Source organism: Motacilla alba, chromosome 6 (assembly GCF_015832195.1).
Source record: "Motacilla alba alba isolate MOTALB_02 chromosome 6, Motacilla_alba_V1.0_pri, whole genome shotgun sequence".
Lineage (NCBI taxonomy): Eukaryota > Metazoa > Chordata > Aves > Passeriformes > Motacillidae > Motacilla > Motacilla alba.
Window position 1 is genome coordinate 19,968,036 of NC_052021.1, and position 21,720 is coordinate 19,989,755.

The window sequence follows — 21,720 nt, forward strand, 5'->3', positions numbered from 1 at the left end:
GAGTAGCAAAAGCCCTGTATGGAACACCTAGGTATAACAAACAGTACTTCATCTCTTGAATTTCAGCATAACTTCATACTTGTAATGGTGTCCATCATATTTGTTGCACTCTTCCATCGTTTAATAAAGGTAATTGAATTCTGAAACAAACCATTGATGCATTTATCTCCTCAGCAGCTGAACCACTGGGAGGAAAAACAGGAAACAGCTGGTCAAAACCAACGTGTGATGAGAAATTTATTCAAAACTAGAAAAAGTATTACTCAAAAGTGATCATCATTTACAAAGGCTGGATTTGCAGTTTTTACAAACGAATTGCAAAGAATCACTGTGCAAGCTAAATTACATATGCAATGATTCACAAATGCCTGCTAAAGATGAAAGAACTTTGTTGCTCAAATGCATTCAAACTATAATAAATGTCCATCCACAATCTGTTGGTTAAGAAAAACAATTAAAAAAAAAAAGAAACAAAACCCCTCTATTTCTGTACTTACAGAAAATAAGAAAATTAATACACTGCTGTTAAAAAAGGTTCATGTTATACTTCATGCTTATAGATAACCTTTGTCTTTTCTGCAGCCCCACCCTACTGAGTGACTTGGTGTGAACAGACCAAAAATTCCTTTATGCTGAGAGCAAATCACTATGTCTCAATGAAATGTTCACATGGCAAAAGGTTTCACACTCTTATAGTTCCCCTTGACTGTATTTTAAGTAAGGTAAGTTTCAAAAAGACATATAGGTAACCCAGAATACAAATTACTTTCCTGAACGGGAAATATTCTGAATGCTCATGAAATAACATGTTTTCCTTTGAAAATAGATACATTGACATACACAAGCCACCAATGCAATCCCAAGATTGCAAACAACAGACAGGAAGTCCAATGTTACAGCTCCCATGACAACAGGAATGTGCTTATATAAAGTAAAAAAAAATCTCACATATGCAAGGGTCAGAACTATAATGGCCTCAAGCATGCTGCAGGATGCTCTAAGTCTGCAAAGTTACTCAATATAAACTCCTAATTTAAAACAGGAGATTGAATACAGTTTGCTCTCTGGAGCAATTTTCTTGATCCAACACAAAATCATATTTAGAACAATTCTCCAGGCCTCAGATATATTCTTATGTTTTTGCTGAAAGACAAACCATTCAGAACTACCATTCAGACTTTTATTCAGCCTAGAGGTAGTTCACAGTTGATTGGTTATATACATTTTTGTTAAAAACTTGGGTTTTTTTCTTTGCTTTTATGCTCATAACTCTAAAATTCCCTAATATTGATATTAATAACTGCAAGGTAAATTTGAAGGTGAGTTTCCATCCCGTCCCCTTCACTGGAAACTTACAGGATATGTCTTTTCTGCAGACTACAGTGCAGCACACAGCTACTGAGCTTGCTGAGGATAAAAGGAAATCTAGCCGCAGCATATGGACAGTGTTTGGGAGAAGTTTATCTTCAAACTCTGAGTGAGCTCACTAACAACTAACTGCCTCTAAGTCTAGAGAACAGATGAGATCATCACTTGTTTGTAAAACAGCTAGGACACAGATTCGAGTCCAGAAGCAGGGCTTCCAAACAGTGTGATAACATGAATAGTAAAAAACAGCATAAGCAACTGATAGGGACTGAGTGAACTTTTATTAAGTTAATGATCCCACCTGAATTATATTACAATGCATTACACATATTTATATAGGGAATATTTTTAGTTTAAAACCATAGTTTTAAAAGTGCTTAATCTAAGCTTATCTGTCATCTTGGCCCATGTCTGTCTCTTAAAACATTTGACATAAAACTATGGTTCACATGAACCCAATAGCTTCACTCTGCACATGCTTCTTTTTCTCCCTCCAAGTAACATTATCCCAACAGGAGATTTTAAACAGATTACAGTATGACCAGGATTTCACCCATTCTCTAATACTTGAAGGGAATTCCTAAACACTCTAAGAACTATGACTGCTGTAATATGAAACTAGAGCAGCTAATAATACATCCTTTGTTTTGTCCACTATTTACTAATGAAGGTCTGTATCCATTCTGATTGCTCGAAAACAATATTTACAGTGTTGAGAGACTAGCACGAAAAAAACCAGTACATAACAATCACTTTTAATCACCTTAAAAGAAGATTACATTATTTTACTGGGGATTCAAAGTCCAAATGGTAGCAACACTCAACAGGCATTACAATTACTGGAAAAGCTAAGAGAAAAAGAAACTCCTACTTTCATGAGAGTTCTTTAGAATATTCAGAGTCCTGCAACAAGTGCAGGTGCTGATTTCAAGACAAAAATAAACCTTTTCATTGCTTTTGCATGCTTCTGTGCTATCACAGCAACCTTCTCTTTAAGTCTCCATCTTCCAGTATTTTCTACACTAAAAGCAAGTCTTCAATCTCAGTTCAAAAATTAATGTATCTGGTTACAGCTGAAAATATTAAAGAAATTTTTACTTTCACACGATTTGCAGGACAACAGAAGCACTGTCTGATACGTGTGTTTTACAGGTAAATAATAGTGTCTAATTATATCATTGTCTAGTGAAATTATTAGGACAACAAAAACTAAGAAAAACAAAAGAAAATTAAAAAAGTGGCTACAAATGCCAGGGCTACATGTTTGTTTCCAGCACTGCCCCACTTGTGGCATTCCTGGTGAAGGCTGCGTGCTGTCACACTGCCCTGAGTCACCCTGGTTCCAGTGCTGCCCTGGTGTCATTAACTCTGACTGGTGAGGGAGCACCCTCAGAGCCCCTGTCACTTGGCAGTCCAGCCAAGTGGACATACTTGGACAGTGCTTAATGGCTGTATTATGTTCAATCGCTATTTTGACTTTTAGGTTGCCACTAGTCCATACTCTCAAGAAAATTTCATGACCAGAGGGCTCATAATTGTACATTATACAATCACTTTTCACCCACAGAAGAACCAAATAGCCTCATATCTCATGGAGGATGCCTTAGATATTGTGGCAAGTAAAATTTTCCAGTAGACATTTTTCCTCTAAGTTGTTCTTGAAATATCATACTGGTAAAGTATATGCCTACCAATTACTGTCAAGCCAAGCTTATTTTATTTTTCAATTTTTTTTTAAGATTCTGAAAGATTGTAGAAAAGCAAGATAAATTGAAATGTATATGAGATCTCATAAATTCCGATTTTCATTATTCACTCACCAACAGAGTCATGTTTATAGGGCACAGTTTTTATTAGCTTACACCAGAGTAAACAACCCAGCTTTTCAACAGTTCATACAGGTAATGGAGATAACTTAGTTTCAACTGAGAAAGAATTTAGAAAAGTGTCCAACTCTAACACTCTAAAATGAACCCTTTAATGTGCTGCAGGGAGATTTTCTAAACCAGACCTTCATGCCTCTTTACAGTTAATGAACAGTCACTAGAAGGAAAGTCAGAAAATGTGGAAAAACTGAAAGCATAATATAATCCTCTTGCCAAGACTCCCACACTATTGGCTCTAAATACCTAAGTGTGGTCACAGCTAAAACTTATTGTTCATAATTTGGCCCAATGTTGTTAAAGGTATAAGGCAACTGTAAAATAATAGAAAATATTAAGCAATTTAGCTCAAACCCTATCACATTATGGGGTAAAATGACTTCTACAGACAGAAGTAAAATTTTCTGGTTTTAAAGCTAGCCTTTAAAGCTGGAGTAACTCAACCCAAAGCAAACAGAAGTATAGAGCTTCATTTTTAAAAGTTCAATTTATTTTTACAGAACTTACTGAAGGGAAAACATAATTTCATGCCTATTTGGCTCTTCTCCTGCTTCCCTGATTTTTTTCCAAATAGTCAATTCTGCTCATTAACTTTTTTCTTCAAACAAAGAAATGAGAAATACTGGGTCCAGGTAGAATAAAAACCTGTTTTTCCTTACCTACCAATTACTTTACCATAAGTAAATAAACCTTTATGTCTAAAAAGCACAATGGCATTTTAACAGGCAAAATACTCATACACAGTCAGATAAAAAAATTATTGTTAGAGTGGAGAAACACTCCAACCACTTGCAGATCATTTGCTTTATGTCATTATTTCCTGTAAATTCCTTTCAGCATGCTAGACTAGAAATTTTATTTCAAAATGGAAAACCGAAAAATCTCAAATCCGCCTGTAGTTCTCACCACAGAATCACAAACTAGCCTCTAGCCTTTTTTTATTAAATACAAGTACAAGTACAAGATAAATGTTAGCATGAAGAGCAATGTTACATTTCAGGGAAAACTGTGAGGGAAGGAGTAAAAGTCCATTTAAAGAATTCTATCTTTTAAAATATGTAGCAAGAAGCAAAAAACTGTGGGAAAAGCACGTAATTCTAACAGAAAGATGGTATGACAGCAAAACCAGACCTGAAATTCCTACAGAAACAATTAAAGTGAAAGTCAGTAATAATTTAATTTTTTTAGACTACTTATGGGTTGTGAATCTCACACAGTTTGGCAGAATAACTTTACTAATAAGACTCGTGTCCAGGTGATTTCATGTGGACACTCCACAAGGTTTCTGTCTAATAGATCAGTCATGTGACTGAAACACAGCACATAAACACAGACTCTTATGCTGCTTATTAATACTAGCACAGAGGGCAATCTAATGCTTTCAAATTTTTCTTTCACTTTTTAAGAATCAATATGGGCTTCTTCCTTATATAAATGATGTTTTGAATACATTGGAAAAGTGTATCTTCCAAAATACTACTAGATATAAAAGAGGGTTACACTCTTCATTCTGACAAAACATTGACAACTAAAGGTTGCAATTAACTCAACACCTGAGAAAAACAACCAAGAAATGTTCTTACACACAGAGAGCATTACTAACACTTCCTTTGTTCATGTGTTAGCATTTGCAGTAACAAGCTCCTGCATTTGGTTAATGCAACTGCAGTTGAAATAGCCTAAGCAGACATTATTGCCATGACTGACAGCGAAATAATCTATCTGTATTTTCAAAAGCATGCACTGACTAGAATTGCTGATACAGCTCTGGAAGTGAGGAGGACAGCAGAGCGAGGGAACTGAGATCTCTCTACAGGTTCAAAATTAAAATCAATATTTATATTAATTACAAAATGTTTACTGTAATTAAGAATCTATTAAGCATTAAAAATCAATTATAAACAACAAATAAAATACTATCTATTAAATATAAACCAACTTGTGCTTAGCTCTATTTTTTAAAAAACATTATCGAAGATGACTATTTTAGATTCCACATTAATAAAAATTTTTAAATATAGATTTTTATTAAATTTCTACCAAAAAAAAAAATTTATCTCCAAATCTTTTTTTGTCCTGAGCTTTTTGTTAACAAACACCACCAACTGATTATAGCTCAACTATAAAAAATTAAATAACTCTTAACACACAACTCCTTACATTAGCCATGCATATCACAAATCCTTGCATTACATTCATTTAACATGGGAGTTGTAAAAACACCATTGACACTACAGGGAAAAAAACCAAAACCTGATGCTAACAAATGCTGAACTACTATACCAAATCATTACACGAATTATGAAGAACTCCCACAAGATAAATCTACTATAGAATCACTATTCTCCATGGGAACAGACATGGAGCAATTAATATTTTCTTTAATTGTTGCCTAATTAGTATTTGGCATTTTAGTAACTTAGCAACTATGAAGAACATCAGGTATATTAGAGTGCTAACTTCCATCTGAGCAGAGTTGAGCAAGGCAGCAGAGTTCTTGCTTCTTAAAGCTCAAACTACTGGCACCAGGAATGTAATGACACAGCAGAGATAGTACTGACGCCTACAAAATAAGCTTAACTAAAAAATTTAGCTATTATGCACTGCAACTATGTTGTTGCAGCTGCCATCTGCAGATCTTGAGGTCACTTACATAGCTTGAGAAAATCACTCTGTGAAAGTCTAGTGAGCTGCCCAGATTTCTTATCTTAGTCAATGGTGGACAGGTTTACTTTTGTCACATTACTTTATCACCATGGCAAAACCACCATCATATCAGCAAAAAACAAAGTGTATTTCAGCTCTATGAACCTTACATCTCACAGATCCCAGAAACTCTGACGCTGGGAATTAGTCAGATTGCGAACACAGTGCAGCTGAGCTGAACCCAAGCAGTGGATCCCTGCTCAAGCACAGTCAACACCAGAGCCTGCACTCTCAGGATCCGTTTTATGGCAAACTCTTTGCACTTGTGACTCCCTTAATATGTACTGATGTGAGGGGCTTGCACTGTTGCAACACAGACAAGCAGATGTCTTCTGAACAGATACAACAGCCACATTACACACACCCATCTGATAAGGGTTAATGCTGCACTGTATTTAGCTACAAAAACAAAGTGCAAAAATTAGAAAAAAATATTCAAGATAAAGATCTTCTCTCTTCATACAACACATACATTAAATCCAGAGGTGTCTAAGTCTGCATATGAAATACCAATCAACAGTAATAATATGCTACATGAAGAAAAATGTAACATCATGTATTTTCTGTATAGTGCAAATCCTTAGGCCCCCCCTCCCTATGTAGAGGGAAAAAAAGAAAAAAATCACTTAACCAAACGAAAGTTCAGTGCATTTCCTTTATTAGAGCTAGAATTTTTATGTAAGGGATATGCACAAATGAGACCCACATTTTCCTACTTTAAAATATAAAGGTCTCTATTGTTCCATGTTACACCAGTACTGCTATGAAAACTTAATTTCTCCAACTTTTTTTTCCTCTTGAAGAACAGAACTACTGTTCACTTAGCTGTTCCAAACAGAATGCATGCTCAAAGGGTGAGATAAGGGGAAAGGAAGAACAAATTACCACATTCATTTACTACTTTTTCCTTCTTCCTTTGATTATTAGCATTAAAGATTCCTACAAATGCCCATAATTCATTTAATTATTTTAACCCAGTTCATATGTTCAATAGGTCCATATTTTTGCCACATCCATTAAGTTAATTTCTATGTTTGTGTAAATCCATCTATAATGCTAATAATATAAGCCATAAACACATACAAATATTATTGCAGAAACAATATATGACAGTGAAATAACAAGAAAACAATGCTAAGAGAACTTGATGCATGTTGTACATAAGGAGATCATATGCAAAGGTTGATAAGAAGAAAAACAATTTTAGTGTCCATTTGGATGAAGAAAGACTTAGAAACATGTGGTTTTAAGCTTTTTCTGACCATGTGTCATGGTCAGAAAACTGAGGAGAACATTCTGTGCATTATATTTCTGCAAAGTGCTTTACAGTGCCTGTTTATCTTTTTCTGACTTGGAGACAGAACTTCTTATATTTAAATAATTATTCAGTGAATACTTATTACTTTTGTTTCTGAGTTCATATATTTAGACTACAAAAAATCTTCAAATTAAAGCTCTCCCATGCCAAAATGCTGTATGTTCTGTATTATACAGTGGTGGAAAGTGGTTAAACAGGCAAGCATGATAAAAGCTAAGGAACTCACGTCAAATTGGAAAAGTCAAATTGAAAAAATATAAACACACCCTCAGCTACCTCGGCTACAAAACACTGTCCCATCTCTCCCCCATAAAACTTATAATGATTCTTAAATATACCATGCACACGCCATGTTAAGTAAACCCAGAGAAATATATTCACCCCTTTGTGGGACAGTGATCACTGCATCTGCTGTCCCAGCAAGTTTGTACTTCCAATGACCAGTGTGGTGAATTTCACAACAATCAACAGTACCACAAAGCTCTGCAACCTGGTAAAAAACCTGACATACACATGTTTATAGAACTCTTCAACTAACTATTTAAATGGAAAAATACTAATTTCTAGAAGGACATGAGGATATTGCAGGAGTGCACAACTGTCATGGAGTCAGAGTCCTCTCTTCCCTTATCACTGACAAAATTTCATATTTGTTTGTTTGATGGCAATACATTTTTCTGAGAAGCAGTGCTCAGCATAAGGTTGTTCAGTGGGGGTAAGTGAAATATCCCATTCAGTGTTACTAAGTATTTACTAGTTGAAGTCACTTTTTAAATGGAAAGTTCATCATGTTAGCAAAACAAACAAGGAAACAAAAAAACCTCAAAAAAAACACTATGAAAAGCTTACCTCATACCATAAAGACTTCTCAGGACAGGAATTAAATTTCCATTTTATTAGGGACTCAATTATAGTTAGCTGTTCTGTTGTAATCCTAGAAAGCTTCATGCCACTGTTGTTTCTCCTTTGCTCAACATAATTCCAAGCAACAGTTCCTATGTGCCCTGATGGTAAAGTCCTAAAAATTGCTCTTGTTCCAGTATAAACTGATTTTTTGACCTCTTTATCATTTTTACAGAAACGTCTTATTAATAGCGTAGAACGTTCCTTTTTGTTTCTAAAAAAATCCTCTTCCAGCTCTTCTTCACAGTTATCATTGCAGTCCTCAAAATGGCTCAGAAAGGGCTTTGAGGGCATTCTTCCAGTAAAGTTATTTCCACAGAGGCTGTGACCTGAGCACGCCACTTTAACCTTTCGTGGTGCTCTTTCCAGACATAAGTACTTATCCCTTAAAGCATCTTCATACAACTGCTGCCCATTTTTATTCTCACAATTATTTGTCAGCTGCATTATGCTGCAAGTGCAGGGTGGGGAACCAGTGGTGTTACCATCACCATCACTCATGGGCTGCAAGCAGTCATCCAAAAGGAAGCTGTTGTGTAAACCACACAAAGCCTTTGATATATTCCTTTCACTAGCACAATGTAAGTGAAAAAAGGCCACTTTATCAGGATCATTGCTGTCATTCTTATTTACTGCTGTCTGGCTTCTTAATGAAGGTCCATTCATTTTCAACTGAATTTCAGCAAGCATGGCTCTTTCCAGCGAAACAGGAATTCCAGTTTCCAGGCATGCCTCTTCCCCTGCTAGAGGAGCACAAGACTGATACAACTGGCTGCAGGAGATATTGCTCTTGTAGTTTTTCTGTACAATGTTACAGTTAATGTTAAGAAATTCCACTGAATCAGAGATGGAGCTGTTCCTCTCCCAGAAGTGTTCATTACTCTTGTCGTTAGCCAGTTGTTCTTTGGCCAGAGGGAATATTTTGGGCACTGAGCCCTGAAGACTTTCTTCTTCAAGTCTGTGTAAGTAAGACAGATTGTGTGTGGTTTGCCTTCCTGAACTGGCTGTATGTCTTATAACGCCGGTGTCCAAAGCATTTTCAGTATTTTCATCTCCAGCTGACTGGGCAGCTATCACTTTACCCTGTACCACAGAGAGGAGAACAGACGCTGTCATCTCCTCAGAGGTCATCTTGACACAGTCTCTGGTTGCTGGATGTGTGCTGGGGATGGGGGGAGGACCTTCTCCACCACTCCTCATACCACGATTTCAGTGTAATGAAAGATTCAGTGTTAAAGAATCAGGGAACACCTGGTAAAATATGTATCACCTGCTTGTTCTTTTTGCACCGACGTTTACAACAAATTAATTGTTTTTACTGTTGAGCTGCTAGGCTTTCCCAAACTTGGATAACTGGCATGAGACACTAACATTTTTAAACCAGTTCTTTATTATTACGTAGTAGTCCATTCAGCTGGACTCTCTCCACAATTAATTCTTCTGTCATATATAGCCCACACACTGTTGCCTCAGATTGCAGATGACCAAACACATACTCCATGTCACAGATGCATCTCCCCACAGGGCATCCACAAAGTTGTTTTTCTGTAAAGAAAAAACATGTATAGATATATTGAACAGCATCCATGGCACAAAATCCACCATCACAACTACAAACACAACAATGCAAGATAATTGTACTGAGACCTAGAGAATTCCAAAATACACATTTAAATCTGTCTTAAAATTTCACAGAATAATTTTGGAACATCACTGTCATGTTTTACATACTTAAAAAATAGCTTTCTCCACTTCACTACGGAAAGCCACATGACTGCAGAAAACTAATTATTCTGCAGCTGTAACAATGAAATTGAACACATAAATAAAAAAGAAAAAAAGAAAATGTATTTTCCATATTTTTTCTGACTCATAGCCAGGATAAAACATTTTGAAGAACACAATCAATTTTAAATCTGCACTGTCTTTTAAAATAATTTTTTTCCTGTTTAGAACTACAACTACAATTGTTTTGGTGTTACATGGTTTTTGCTTTCCTATGCTGTTACCATGAAATCATAAAGAAAACAGTATTTTTGCCACAAGTTTGCAACTTGTGCAAAAAAGCATGAAGAAAGATTAGAGTAAAACTGAAATAGAAATAATCTTTTGACTCCTTTACTTGTACGCCTTAAGCTAAAAAGCTAACCTGCCTTTCAACATTGTCATTAATTCTCAGCTACCTTCCTGCAAGCAGCACAGTAGAAATAAATCTTGGAATCAGAAAATATGAAGTTACAGACAGCTCAACAAAGGAAACAGAAGACTAAAAGAGACATGCCAAGATAAATAAACAAATGCATTTATACTTCAACTTATCACATTTACCACTGAAGACATATGAAAAACATAACATGTATCATTAAAACTATGGAAAATGTAGGCAGTTATATTAAGGCTTACATTTACTAGAACAGCCCTAATTCAATAGAAACAAGCAAGAGGAAAAAAAAAACCCTTTAAATTTAACAGCAAAAAATAGCAGAGAACTAAGGCAAATGATGAAATCAGTGTTTCAGATACACATAATAATTAAATCATCCATAGTGGATAGAATTAGAAATTATGGGGGGCATAAAAAGCAGGAAAGCTCAATGATTAATTTGAAGTGTAAAATCTATTTTGATATTCTTCTCAAGTAATTATGATTAACTATTTTATTTTAATCCATTTTAGAGTGTCAGCTTTCATTTTTTGTTGATTACTAACCTTCATCCAATAGCAGTCTGGCACAAATCAAAAGGTAAACACACTCATTAGTTCAGGGGATATTTGACATCCCATTTTCCCAACCAAATTAAACTTATAAGTGTAACTAAATGTATCATTTTTGCTACGGTGGACGGAGGGTCACAAAAAAATAAAAAAAGGAAAAACAAATTTAAGAGAAGTTACATTTTGCTACAAATCTGTGGCTTAAAAGTTTGCTAGGCCAGGAACAGGACTGTTTCTTCATACAATAACTACCACAAGTACATGGAAAAAAATGCAAATTCATACTTCAATCAAGATTTCAATTTTACTGGTTTAACAACAGGGAGGGTCACAAAGGAAAGGGACAGAGAGAACAAAGAGCCACAAGTTTTACATTCTCCACCCATTACGAAGCGCACATGCATGCCAGATCAGAGTCCAGGTGGTAAATTCAGATCCTGTACTAGAGAGATTTAGCACCAGAAAGGAAAACAACAGCCCCAGTTCATAGAAAAGTTGTGCAGAAAAAAAAGCGGTAGTTCAATGGAGTGGCGAGCTTGGGTCTTACGACAGAGTCATGTTACCAACACTGATTTGCTTCTGTAAGTAGAAATTTACTAGAACCAGAAGCCCATTTATATCCCTGACTATCCAAAAAGCCCATTCACAGACTAGGACTGAGCTTTCACAGTCCTCCTTCCTACTACATAATTTTCCCATCTCTCTCCCACTTGTGGAAACACCAAGTGTTTGTACACCCTCCCCACACCCCCTCTGAGACCTTTTTCTTTTCTCTAGAAATTATCTCAAATCTCCCTCAACACTGGTTCTGTTGGTCACCTCTCTCCTCAACTGCTGAGGCCATACACCTCTCCATTCTCTCCTCGTCCATTCTCTCTACCATTATCAGTCTTCTCTATCTGTGCCTGTTTGAAATCCAATTCATCAAGAATAATGTCTGCATAAGAAGCTCCCACTGCATGTCCAGCTGTTCCCATCCTCTTGTGATCACTGCAATGTGACTGCTATGCAAATGTGATCTATCTCAAGAATCTTTTTACTCAAGTTACTTCAGCTAAAATATTTTCCTAATCTAATTCGTAGTATAGTTGTACTAATGTGCTACAATAGTGCAAGGGAGAAAATGAGCAGCATAAGGAATGGAAGAAAATGCTTCCTAATGTGGTTTACACATTTCTGCAATTTGCAAACATAATTTGATGTTTCAGCTATGTCAATCTAGCAGCTAGCTACCACCAATACTGGCAGACCTAGTCTTCTCCTCACTCTTCTCTTTTTGTCCCCACTCCCTCCACCTCACTCATTTGGAGATCGTGAATCCACAGAGTTAAACTGATTCACCTGGTTGATAAGTCAAAAAATTATTCTTTTCAAAGAATAATTATCTCAAACAATATTCCAATATTGTTTGCAATATTTCTTATTCCAAACAAACTGACTCACTCTGTAGCCACATGATCATGACATTCCATGAAAAGAAAATATTAGGAATGACTGGTAGGGACCACACATCTCTGGAGAAGCTTCAGTTTAGATGATGTTTGGTAGGATGCCTAAATGCACCCTGAAATTTCTCTAAGTCTGGTATGTCTAGTGTATGATGCAAAACCTCATGAGATAGCAAGTTAATACCACATTGGCAGAGCCTCTGATCTACAGACAACTGCAAAAATATCTGAAGTTGTGGCTCTGCTGAACAGATGACAGGGGTTTCATGTGTCCTCAGTTATACTCTTCTCAGTGTCTGCTTTCCACTGCAATCAACAGATTTCAATTCGGTGTGCACAGCAAATTCCTGAAATTGATGGAATTCATTACACATGCTACGAAGTGTGTTAACACAGTGTTATAAATGCTATCAAGTAAAAACCTCACAAGCTCAACCAATAAAACCGTATTTCATATCTTACTGTAGAATTGCAGAATTATCACTCCCTGCAGCTTCCTTTATTTGCCTGTCTGCACATGGGTGGCCAAAGCCTAGATCTTCATATAAAATTCTCAAACAAACACATACATGCACTAGCATGTAAAAAAGCTGAAATTATTCAAAAACATACTCTTCCTTTCGTACATCCACACTGATGTAGTTTACAGTTAAATCTGAACATAAAAGCACATGAAGTAGACAGCAAAGCCTGCACTGTATTCAATACATGTTAGCATTTTCTAAAGCCACTAGATTAGCTGACAAAATCCATTAATAATGACACTGGTTCATTTTACAAGGCCTAAGTTATGTCAGAAATGTAATGCGCTCCTTCTATCAGTAAAGGAAAGTAAAAATATAAGAAATTAGATCCAGCATTAGTGAATCATTGTGGATGCAGAGGTCAGCCAACAAAGACAAATGAGTAATTAAAATAAACAACCTGGCAACTATTCAGCACACATATTCTCAGAATGTATTAAGTCTGAAAACATGTGACACAAAAGTAATTTGTCTACTTCTTTTTTTTCATTTACACTGACTGCGTACACTTTAAGACTTCAAGTACAAGCTGGTTCTAATTATATTAATAACAATTAATATCAACATTTAATGATTTCCTAATCGCCAGATATCTGGACCTGAAGTCTACAACAGTCTAGGTACAACAATCAACATAATCAAAGACCACAAAATGGTATTAATTTACTATCAGTTTAACCTGTAGCCTGAAGTTAGCCAGAATCTGAAGTTAGCCAAAATTCTGCTTCAGTGAAAACAAACTATAGTAAATTGAACTTAGAGCATTATTTAGTCTAATAAAAGGCATATGAAGGACCAGAACCATCACACAATGCGGTTAAGTTAGAAAGCCCTTCAATTCTAGGCTGTCAAAGGAAAAGATGCTCATGGAAATATTTGAGGATGCTGTTTGGACTGTGGGAACAAGTAGCAACTGCATGAGGGGTAAGTAAGGGATGGGTGTCAAGGTGCAGACGGGGATTGTTTAGAGAAGCTGGGTGCTGTCAGTGATGCCAAATGCAATTCTGCATGTGCGATATCATGGAAGCTGCACAGGAAATTCTGTGAATGCCTGGTAGGGCCAGGATTATGAGTGCAGAGAATAAGGGGGACTGAAACAGATACATGACATTACTAAACACAGACTGTGGTTTCCATGGACTAACTGCTATTGGACTGCGACAGATAGTAATTCAAAACAGCTAAAGGGAAGTGCAACAACCCTGACAATCCTCCCCTCCACCCTGGCCACACTGGGACATTTACAACTATTTCTTCAACATTCACCCTACATGCTATGTACACAAGGTAACTATCTATCCTAAGCAAAAGACATTTCAGCATACAAAACACCCACCAACAACCAAGTGATTTTATTAATTATTTCAAATTACTATTATTTACATAGTATCTAAGGCATAAGCAATCAGTTAGTGAGATTCTTGGGAAATTCCAGAAAATAGTTCAGCATAGTAAGGGGATATTGGTCATCATTGTTACATCATCCCAACAACTATGTTTGACAACTATAATCCCACTTCAAGCTCTTAAGGAGAAAACTGATTTATAAGGAAAATGTTTTGTTTATTAGAACTATCCATTTACAATTAAAAAAGAAAAATTAACTTTGTTTTTTAGTAGATAAGCTACAGTTTGTTCCAAACCAATTCCTTGAACAGAATAAGAAACCACATTTATTGAGACCTCTTTAATTTATGCTGTATCATGCGCACTATTAGTTTTTCATTACAGTGTTTTATGTCAGAAACAAGCAGGAGATACTATCACAATAACAGGGCACCAACATGTCATCACCATTTTCAAAACCACACTTCTCCCTACGGGACTATGGGCAAACAGTAAGGAGGAAATAGCTAGACCCTTAAGAATCACTCAAGATGTGCACAAATCCTATTTGAACAGTTGGAAGCAAGTTATAACAACATTTGATTTGGCAAAGAGCATCATTCAGAACTTCAGATTTACCACCAGCATCTGTGTTTCAACAACAAAAAAATCTCAAAGAACTACAGTATTTATATGTCCTGTCAAGTTAGAGTCTTTTTTCTAATTTCTAGAATACCTATCTAAACATAATTGTGTATTAGATATCTCAAATTATGCAAATGTCTGCCAGATGGTGAACCCTCTCAATTGCCTCATCATTCATCACTCCATCACAGAGAATGTGAAGCTTCTGCCAGATACTAGCTCCACTCTTCATTTCTTTACAGGAATTCCTTTTCTGCCAAGGAGATGCACAGAAAGAAGCCAAAACTGCCTTTATCTTACTGTCAGAATCAGTTCTGTTTTTCTTTCTAGATCTGACCTGCAATAAACTGTTTAAATAAACTTTCTGTTTAGTGGTTACTTGAATTTCATGCTAAGTGACCTTATCTGGAAGCTGTAATTCCATCATTGACACTTGGACGAATAAGCCCTTCTACCTGAGATGCACAACTCCAGCCATTAAAGGCAGAATAATTCTTCTCCATCTCTGAAAAAGTACTTCTGGAATAACTTTTCTTAATCTTTTCAGGAACGTGAAAACAGTCTCAAATGCATAAAAAAGATTTTCAAGCACTGAGTCACTCACAGGAAAACAAAGTGCAGTACAATTAAAAACAAAAATCTTCAAGGCACAGAATTCAACACACTTGTCACTGGTAAGAAGATCTCTTAGAAAGCTTAGACAAAATACAAAGGAAAAGAAAATTACTGACAATTAATAAACTATATTACACAAAATAAAATGATAAATAATGCTTATACAGGAGAAAATAAGAAATACAGTGAGAAATACAAATTTTTTTAAAGTACATAAAAAACAAGTGCACTAGTGCATCAGAATTTATTTTAAGATCTCAGAATTTTAAAAGTAATCATACAAACCATGCAAAAAATTAAACACAATTAAAAATGAGGTTTGAGTTTTAAGCCAATCGACTGGCATGCTCTAGCCAAAATAGCTGTTCCCCATCACTCTCAATGATGTATCTCCTGAACAGGAGCTCCTGCAGGGAGAAGAATCAACTAACCCAGAGGAAAACAAACCGAGAATGGAAGAGAGTCTTCAGGCAGAACTACCTGATGCTGCTCACGATTCAGTCCTGTAAATCGACAGAGACAGCATAAGCATAAAGCTGGGTGGAGACTAAGGGAGAATCCAAGGCCAAAGTAGAAATGCATCTGCAGCATCTTGCATTGAGACACCTTAATAGGTAATGAAATTCATTCTGAAAACTGATCTATAGGATTAGAGGCATGTAAGTATAAAAATCTGAGAGCATAAAACAACACAAGTTCCAACTAAAAAATAAAACAAACCAAAGCAAATCAAAGACCATAAGGCAAGCTCCATCACTTAAATGTAGTAAGAAACAGTAAGATTGGAACTAGTTGAAATGATAAACCATTTTTCAAAATTCAGACGTTATTCTCTGCTTCACTGGAACTATTCACATAATCTGCAGTGGACAGCAAGAAACACATTCACAACCCTGCCCACACATTGAGTGCGTGTTTGAGTACCAATAATCAGTCATTCAGATCCTTTGAAGCACCTAGAGCTTCAGACTTGAAAATAATTCATCCATCATCCTATTTCAAGGTGTTGTCTGCCTTTGAAAACTTTATGGTTCCCCTGAATTCAATGCCATCATTCATTTCTTCATCTTACCCTTTAAAAAATCCTCGAGTTCTACACATACACCCCCCTTCATTTGCATGGTTTCACTTTAGTCAAATTATGCCATTTCTCCTCAGTTGATAAAGCACAGTAAGTCCCCTCATTAAGGCCACCCAGTACTAAACATCTTGAAAAATAACAGGAGACTTTTCTACTGATCAAGGCTCTAAGTCCATCAAACGGAAGTGAAGAAGAAGAATTGAAAGTGTTTTGTGCACAACATATCTTGATTTCAAATTATTTTTAAAATATTTCAAATTGTGTTTCTGTTAAAATATTAACGAAAGTAATTGCAGTCATCAAAATAAGATTAATAAATATGGGGGAAATGATAATATGTACTTATCAATCGGTGGCCTTAAAACTAATACAAAATGGAAGGCTTACAGAAAAACACTACTGTGCTGAGAATTTGGTTATCACATTTAAAATCTGCCACTTGGAAATATTAAGTAAGTATGACTCTAAAGAGTCAACAGTAACCTGAGACTGCATACTAATGTAGTAGTAATTTGCAAACATGGCATACCACATCCATCCTAGTTTTTATCAAACTCTCTCTTCAAAGAGTTATTAGTAGAAATAAATGAAGTACATGAGCAGGAAAAATTACAGGAAGCCAGATGAAAGCCAGATGAGTTCTTAGATGAGAAGGGAAAGTAAGCAGGAAACAGATTGCTGGCCTTCACTTGTAAAAAACATCCAATCACAGATTCACAATGGCACACCAGTGACAGAACTGGGTGTTTCATGCTCTGATCCCAGTATCTTTTGGAGATGTTGCCTTAACCAGAGGATAACATTTGTCAGAGTCGGTTGCTCCAAGACTTCAGAGGTCAGCCAGCCATGGGCCAAGCCCTACAGTATCACAGCATGCCAGCCACACTCCACACCCTGCCTGGGGTACCACCTATGCCTCCCAGCAAAGTTTCACCCCCTCTACTGGGATCCACACTTCAGCAGTGATAGAAACCAGCACATCAGTTTCTACAGCAGCAGGTTTATTTGCCTGGACACTGGCAACACAGTGACAGTTCAGCCCTGAGGAAAAGAACCATTTACCAAATATGCAAACACCATTAACTCTCATTCTCGTTTTTCCTAAGGCCATGCCAGAGAGGTTCACATCACAAAGCAAAACCCCACGTCCAGGGGGGACAGCGCAGCAATCTCTAGCCCTGGCAATCCTCTTTATTATCTAATTCTGCTTAACAGCAAAGTGCCACTGATAGCAGTCTTCCCATGTGAGCTCACTCATTTCTACCCAATGTGAAGCCATGCCTTCAAGGGACTTAATGTGCCACACTGACAAATATTTCAATAAACAGCAACTGCACTTTGTCATAAGAACCTGTCACCCCGCTGAAGTTATAAAATTACTCCAATCCAGGTGTGACACAATAAGCAACAAGAACACTTCAGTTTCCTAGTCTTGTTTATTTTTCCTTACAGCATTTTTCTCGTGTGAGCACCCAAGTCTTCTCTCATTTCCCTCTCTCTTGCTGTCCTGCATTAACTGTAATTCAAGCCACACTGGTGAGAACAGAACTAACCTGCAATAAAAATATTTCTGAGACTAAGATGTCTGAGGGTATGTTAAAGGCACATATATCACTACAGTCTGTCTTCTGTAAACCCAAGCTAAGACTTTTACTCACAGTATGTTAAGCCACAGTAGTCCTATTTAAAACATTACTTGAGGAATAACTTTGATGTTACTGTTCAGCTGTCATAACTACAAGAAGATTGAGTTTGAAACCCTGGTATATGTTTCAAATAAAAATTAAATGCTTATTTGTAGGAGAACAAAAGTTCAGTCATTTGTCAATTTATGCGTTTACATTTTAGTTAAAGAAAATCAAAGAAAAATATTTCAAATGCTGAAAACTGACATTATCAAATTACTGCACAATCCCCCTTTCTCAAAATAGATTTTCTTTGTATACCACTCTGGATCTATTCATGCCATTCATTCAGAAATCTTAATATTTAACTTCTTACTCTTTCTCTTTTGAACATCTGCTATGTCCTGTGCATATTACTATGCCTAAGAGAGAATATAAGAGTAAAAAACAGGGTAAAAGCAAAACAAGGAAAGAGCAAACAACCTGTTTGCTTAGATTGTAATTAATTATCTTCTTTAAAACCGTGGAATTTTCAGAAGACTATTGATTCAGCAGCCCTGAAAATACATTAAACTATTTCTATATTATCATTACTATTCTACTATTTCTAGATATTTAGCACTGTGACACTGAAAACAGCACTACTCATGTTTTTTTTATAATATACTGTCACATCTTCCAATATAATGGAGTCAAACACAGAAAATACACAACAAATTCCATGTTTCTTAAGTTCCAGTTGCATTTCTTTAACAACTTAACCTATTTGAAGAAGAAATATGCCTGAAGATTAACATAGCATATCTTTGTTAATGACTGTGACATATTTAGGTGATCTTTCATTTGAGAACCTTTAAAATCATTGTAATGAACACTTACATCCTTGCTGAGGAGATATTTAATTGCTTTTCCTGGTTATCTTTCAGACACTTTAAGAAAGTAGTCCATTAAGTATTTCTTACTACTTGTACTTACAACCTGTGGCTTAAAATGTGCATTTGTACTTCACCCATAATTTTAGGATAAAAAGACAACCTTCACCTAGTATTCAATTTAAGTTCAGTCTTCATAAAACAGGTCACTCATGGGTAGTACCGTCAAGCTCCTTGCTTCAAGAATAGTAAGAATATAGAATTCTAAACATGAAAATCTGCTCCCTTGATGAGATGGGACTTTTTGCTAGATTTTAGTCTACTTCAGTCCACACACTATAGTTAATTAGGTTAAGAATTTGTGGCAAAAGCTAATTCTATATTATCTAACACAAACAATCACTTGTTCAAAGCTTCTTATATTTCTTAAAAGTTTTTGTACTTTCAGCTGAATAGACGGAATTTTAACCCAATGAAGTTGTTGGTAAAATCAATGGACAACTATCTCAGAGGATATTTAAGGTTCATGTAGAGTAGCTAAAAGTACAATCTAAAACAAGAGAATGCACAATAATCAAGCATTATATACCTGAGTTACTCCTAAAAGAAATGAATTTGAAATAACTGTGACACCACTTCCAACTAAAGCTTTTCTTAGAGCTGCAGTATTAGTATTATTAAGGACTTTCTCCTATACAGACCCTCAACTAATGTGCAACTTCTTCACAGCCAAAATGATTTACAGAACTTCTCTTCTATATCTGAGTAACATCTGCATGAAATTTATTGAGTCCAGCATTTTCGAGACCTGCACTTTGTAATAAACCCAGTTGCTAGAGGCCAAGTTAAAAGTTGGAAGAAAATATGTGCAGACACACAGTGTGCCTTTACAAAGTCATTTCCATAAGAAACTAGGCTAAAAACTGCAGTCATAATTTGGAAAATGACACTTCCTTCTCCAGAACACCTTTTTTTCTATTTTGACTTAACTGGCAATATGTGCCAGAGAGTCTGCTAGTATCCAAATAAAACTGTTTCATTAAAATCTGAAAATGTTGCTAGGAAATCATCTTGGTTCCTTTACCCTAGGATACATTCTTATATTACTATAACTCTGTAATAACATATTACATAAAAATGGGTGTTACATATATACTTTCTCAGTCAAGCAGAAAGATTTGTTTGCATCCATTTGATTGTGCAGCCCTGCTGCCAACACATTAACTCAATACAACTCTACTCCTTGAATTTAGGTCAAAAAGGTCCTAGAAGGGAGGAGGCGTGCACATATGCCTGATCAATGCTCTAAACTTGAGCAGAGAAGGGACAGCACCACAGAGGAAGCAGTTGGTGCCACAATTAAACCAAATTAAGCCAAAGAATACAACCACAAAAGAACTGTAAAAGATAACGAGCCAGCAGACGCATGTTGAAACGCTCAAGGTTATTTCTGCTGTAACAGTTTAAGATCAAACCACTCTGTTTTCTGTAACATACTTGGGCACGATAACAACGAACGAATGCTACAAGCAGCACAGCATTCCATGATGTCAACCCAGGACAGGATCAATGTGGGTATTTATCAGAGGCACTGTCAAGGCTCTGAGAACACCAAGTCCTCCAACGCCATCAGCAGCCACACCTGCAGCCCCCACAGCAGGCCTAGGAGCCATTTCAGCTCAGGACTGCCCCAGCTCTGGCTGAGCTATGACGTTGACATCTCTGGGCTCAGGCCCACTCTCTGCTGCTCCTGACCATTTGATCAGATTCATATGATCAGAATCAGGACCCAGCTCACCCACTGGTGCCTTTCTTGACCCAGGTGGACTGCAGCCGAGTCTCAGCCCTGGGCTTGTCCTCCCTGGGCTTCCCTCAACTTCTTTTTATCATTTGTGGTTGTGCCTGATGGTGAGACCAATGACCCCTCCTGCAACTCCCCAGCACGAGGTCATTGGTCTCACCATCAGGCACAACCACAAATGATAAAAAGAAGTTGAGGGAAATCAATTATCAAGTAACACTTGAGCAGCAGTATGAATATGGACTTTTCAATGTTGCCAAGAACAGGGATGAGGAGGTTACTCTGAAATGCTGAATCAAACACTATCAGGCCAGTACTGAAGCAGCAAACTGAAAGATAAGGAGCAGTCCAAGGCCTTGTAATCAGACTTCTCTTGGGCAAGATGACAACAGTGACTTCATCCTGCTGAGGGGAAAACCCTGCAGACCAGTGCAGGAGGAGGCTCACCTGCAGGACAGACCGTTCAAGCAGTGTTGACCCCAGCAGGCAGCTGAGTGCATTATGAAGTAATAACTGGCACGAGAAAAGATCCCTGAAGGGAGGCAAAGCAGCAAGTTAAAATAATGGCCTACGCAGTCTACACAGCTCTGAACAAAACAACGGCTGATGCTGGCAACAGTGCTCTGCAACAAAAACCTATGTAATGTTTCAGAACAGTGCTAAACAAAAATCTGCTTCAAGACAGTTTGCAAGGTGATGCCTTTCAGTGACGGGCCACAACTGGTCAAGTTCATTGACGATATGAAGAGAAAGTCTTTACAAATGGTAGCTCAGTGAGGGTACCACCTGTTCCAGCACTCACAAGGTGCAACAGGCAAACTGTAGCTCTCCCTTTTCCCAATCAATATCTTGCATAAGATCTTTGTTTAAATAGTAATAGTTTCTAATGT

At 36.7% G+C, this 21,720-nt stretch overlaps 1 protein-coding gene across 2 annotated transcripts in view; it reads right to left on the reverse strand.

Annotated features, from left to right (window-relative positions):
• PLCE1 (phospholipase C epsilon 1) overlaps nucleotides 1-21,720 on the reverse strand; it is a 136,195-nt gene that overhangs the window by 105,066 nt on the left and 9,409 nt on the right. For both annotated transcript variants that reach the window (XM_038141646.1, XM_038141645.1), the window contains exon 2: nucleotides 8,125-9,723. In XM_038141646.1, coding sequence (XP_037997574.1) covers nucleotides 8,125-9,378 — 1,254 coding nt within the window. In that variant the 5' untranslated portion in view covers nucleotides 9,379-9,723. The remainder of the gene's footprint in view (nucleotides 1-8,124; nucleotides 9,724-21,720) is intronic.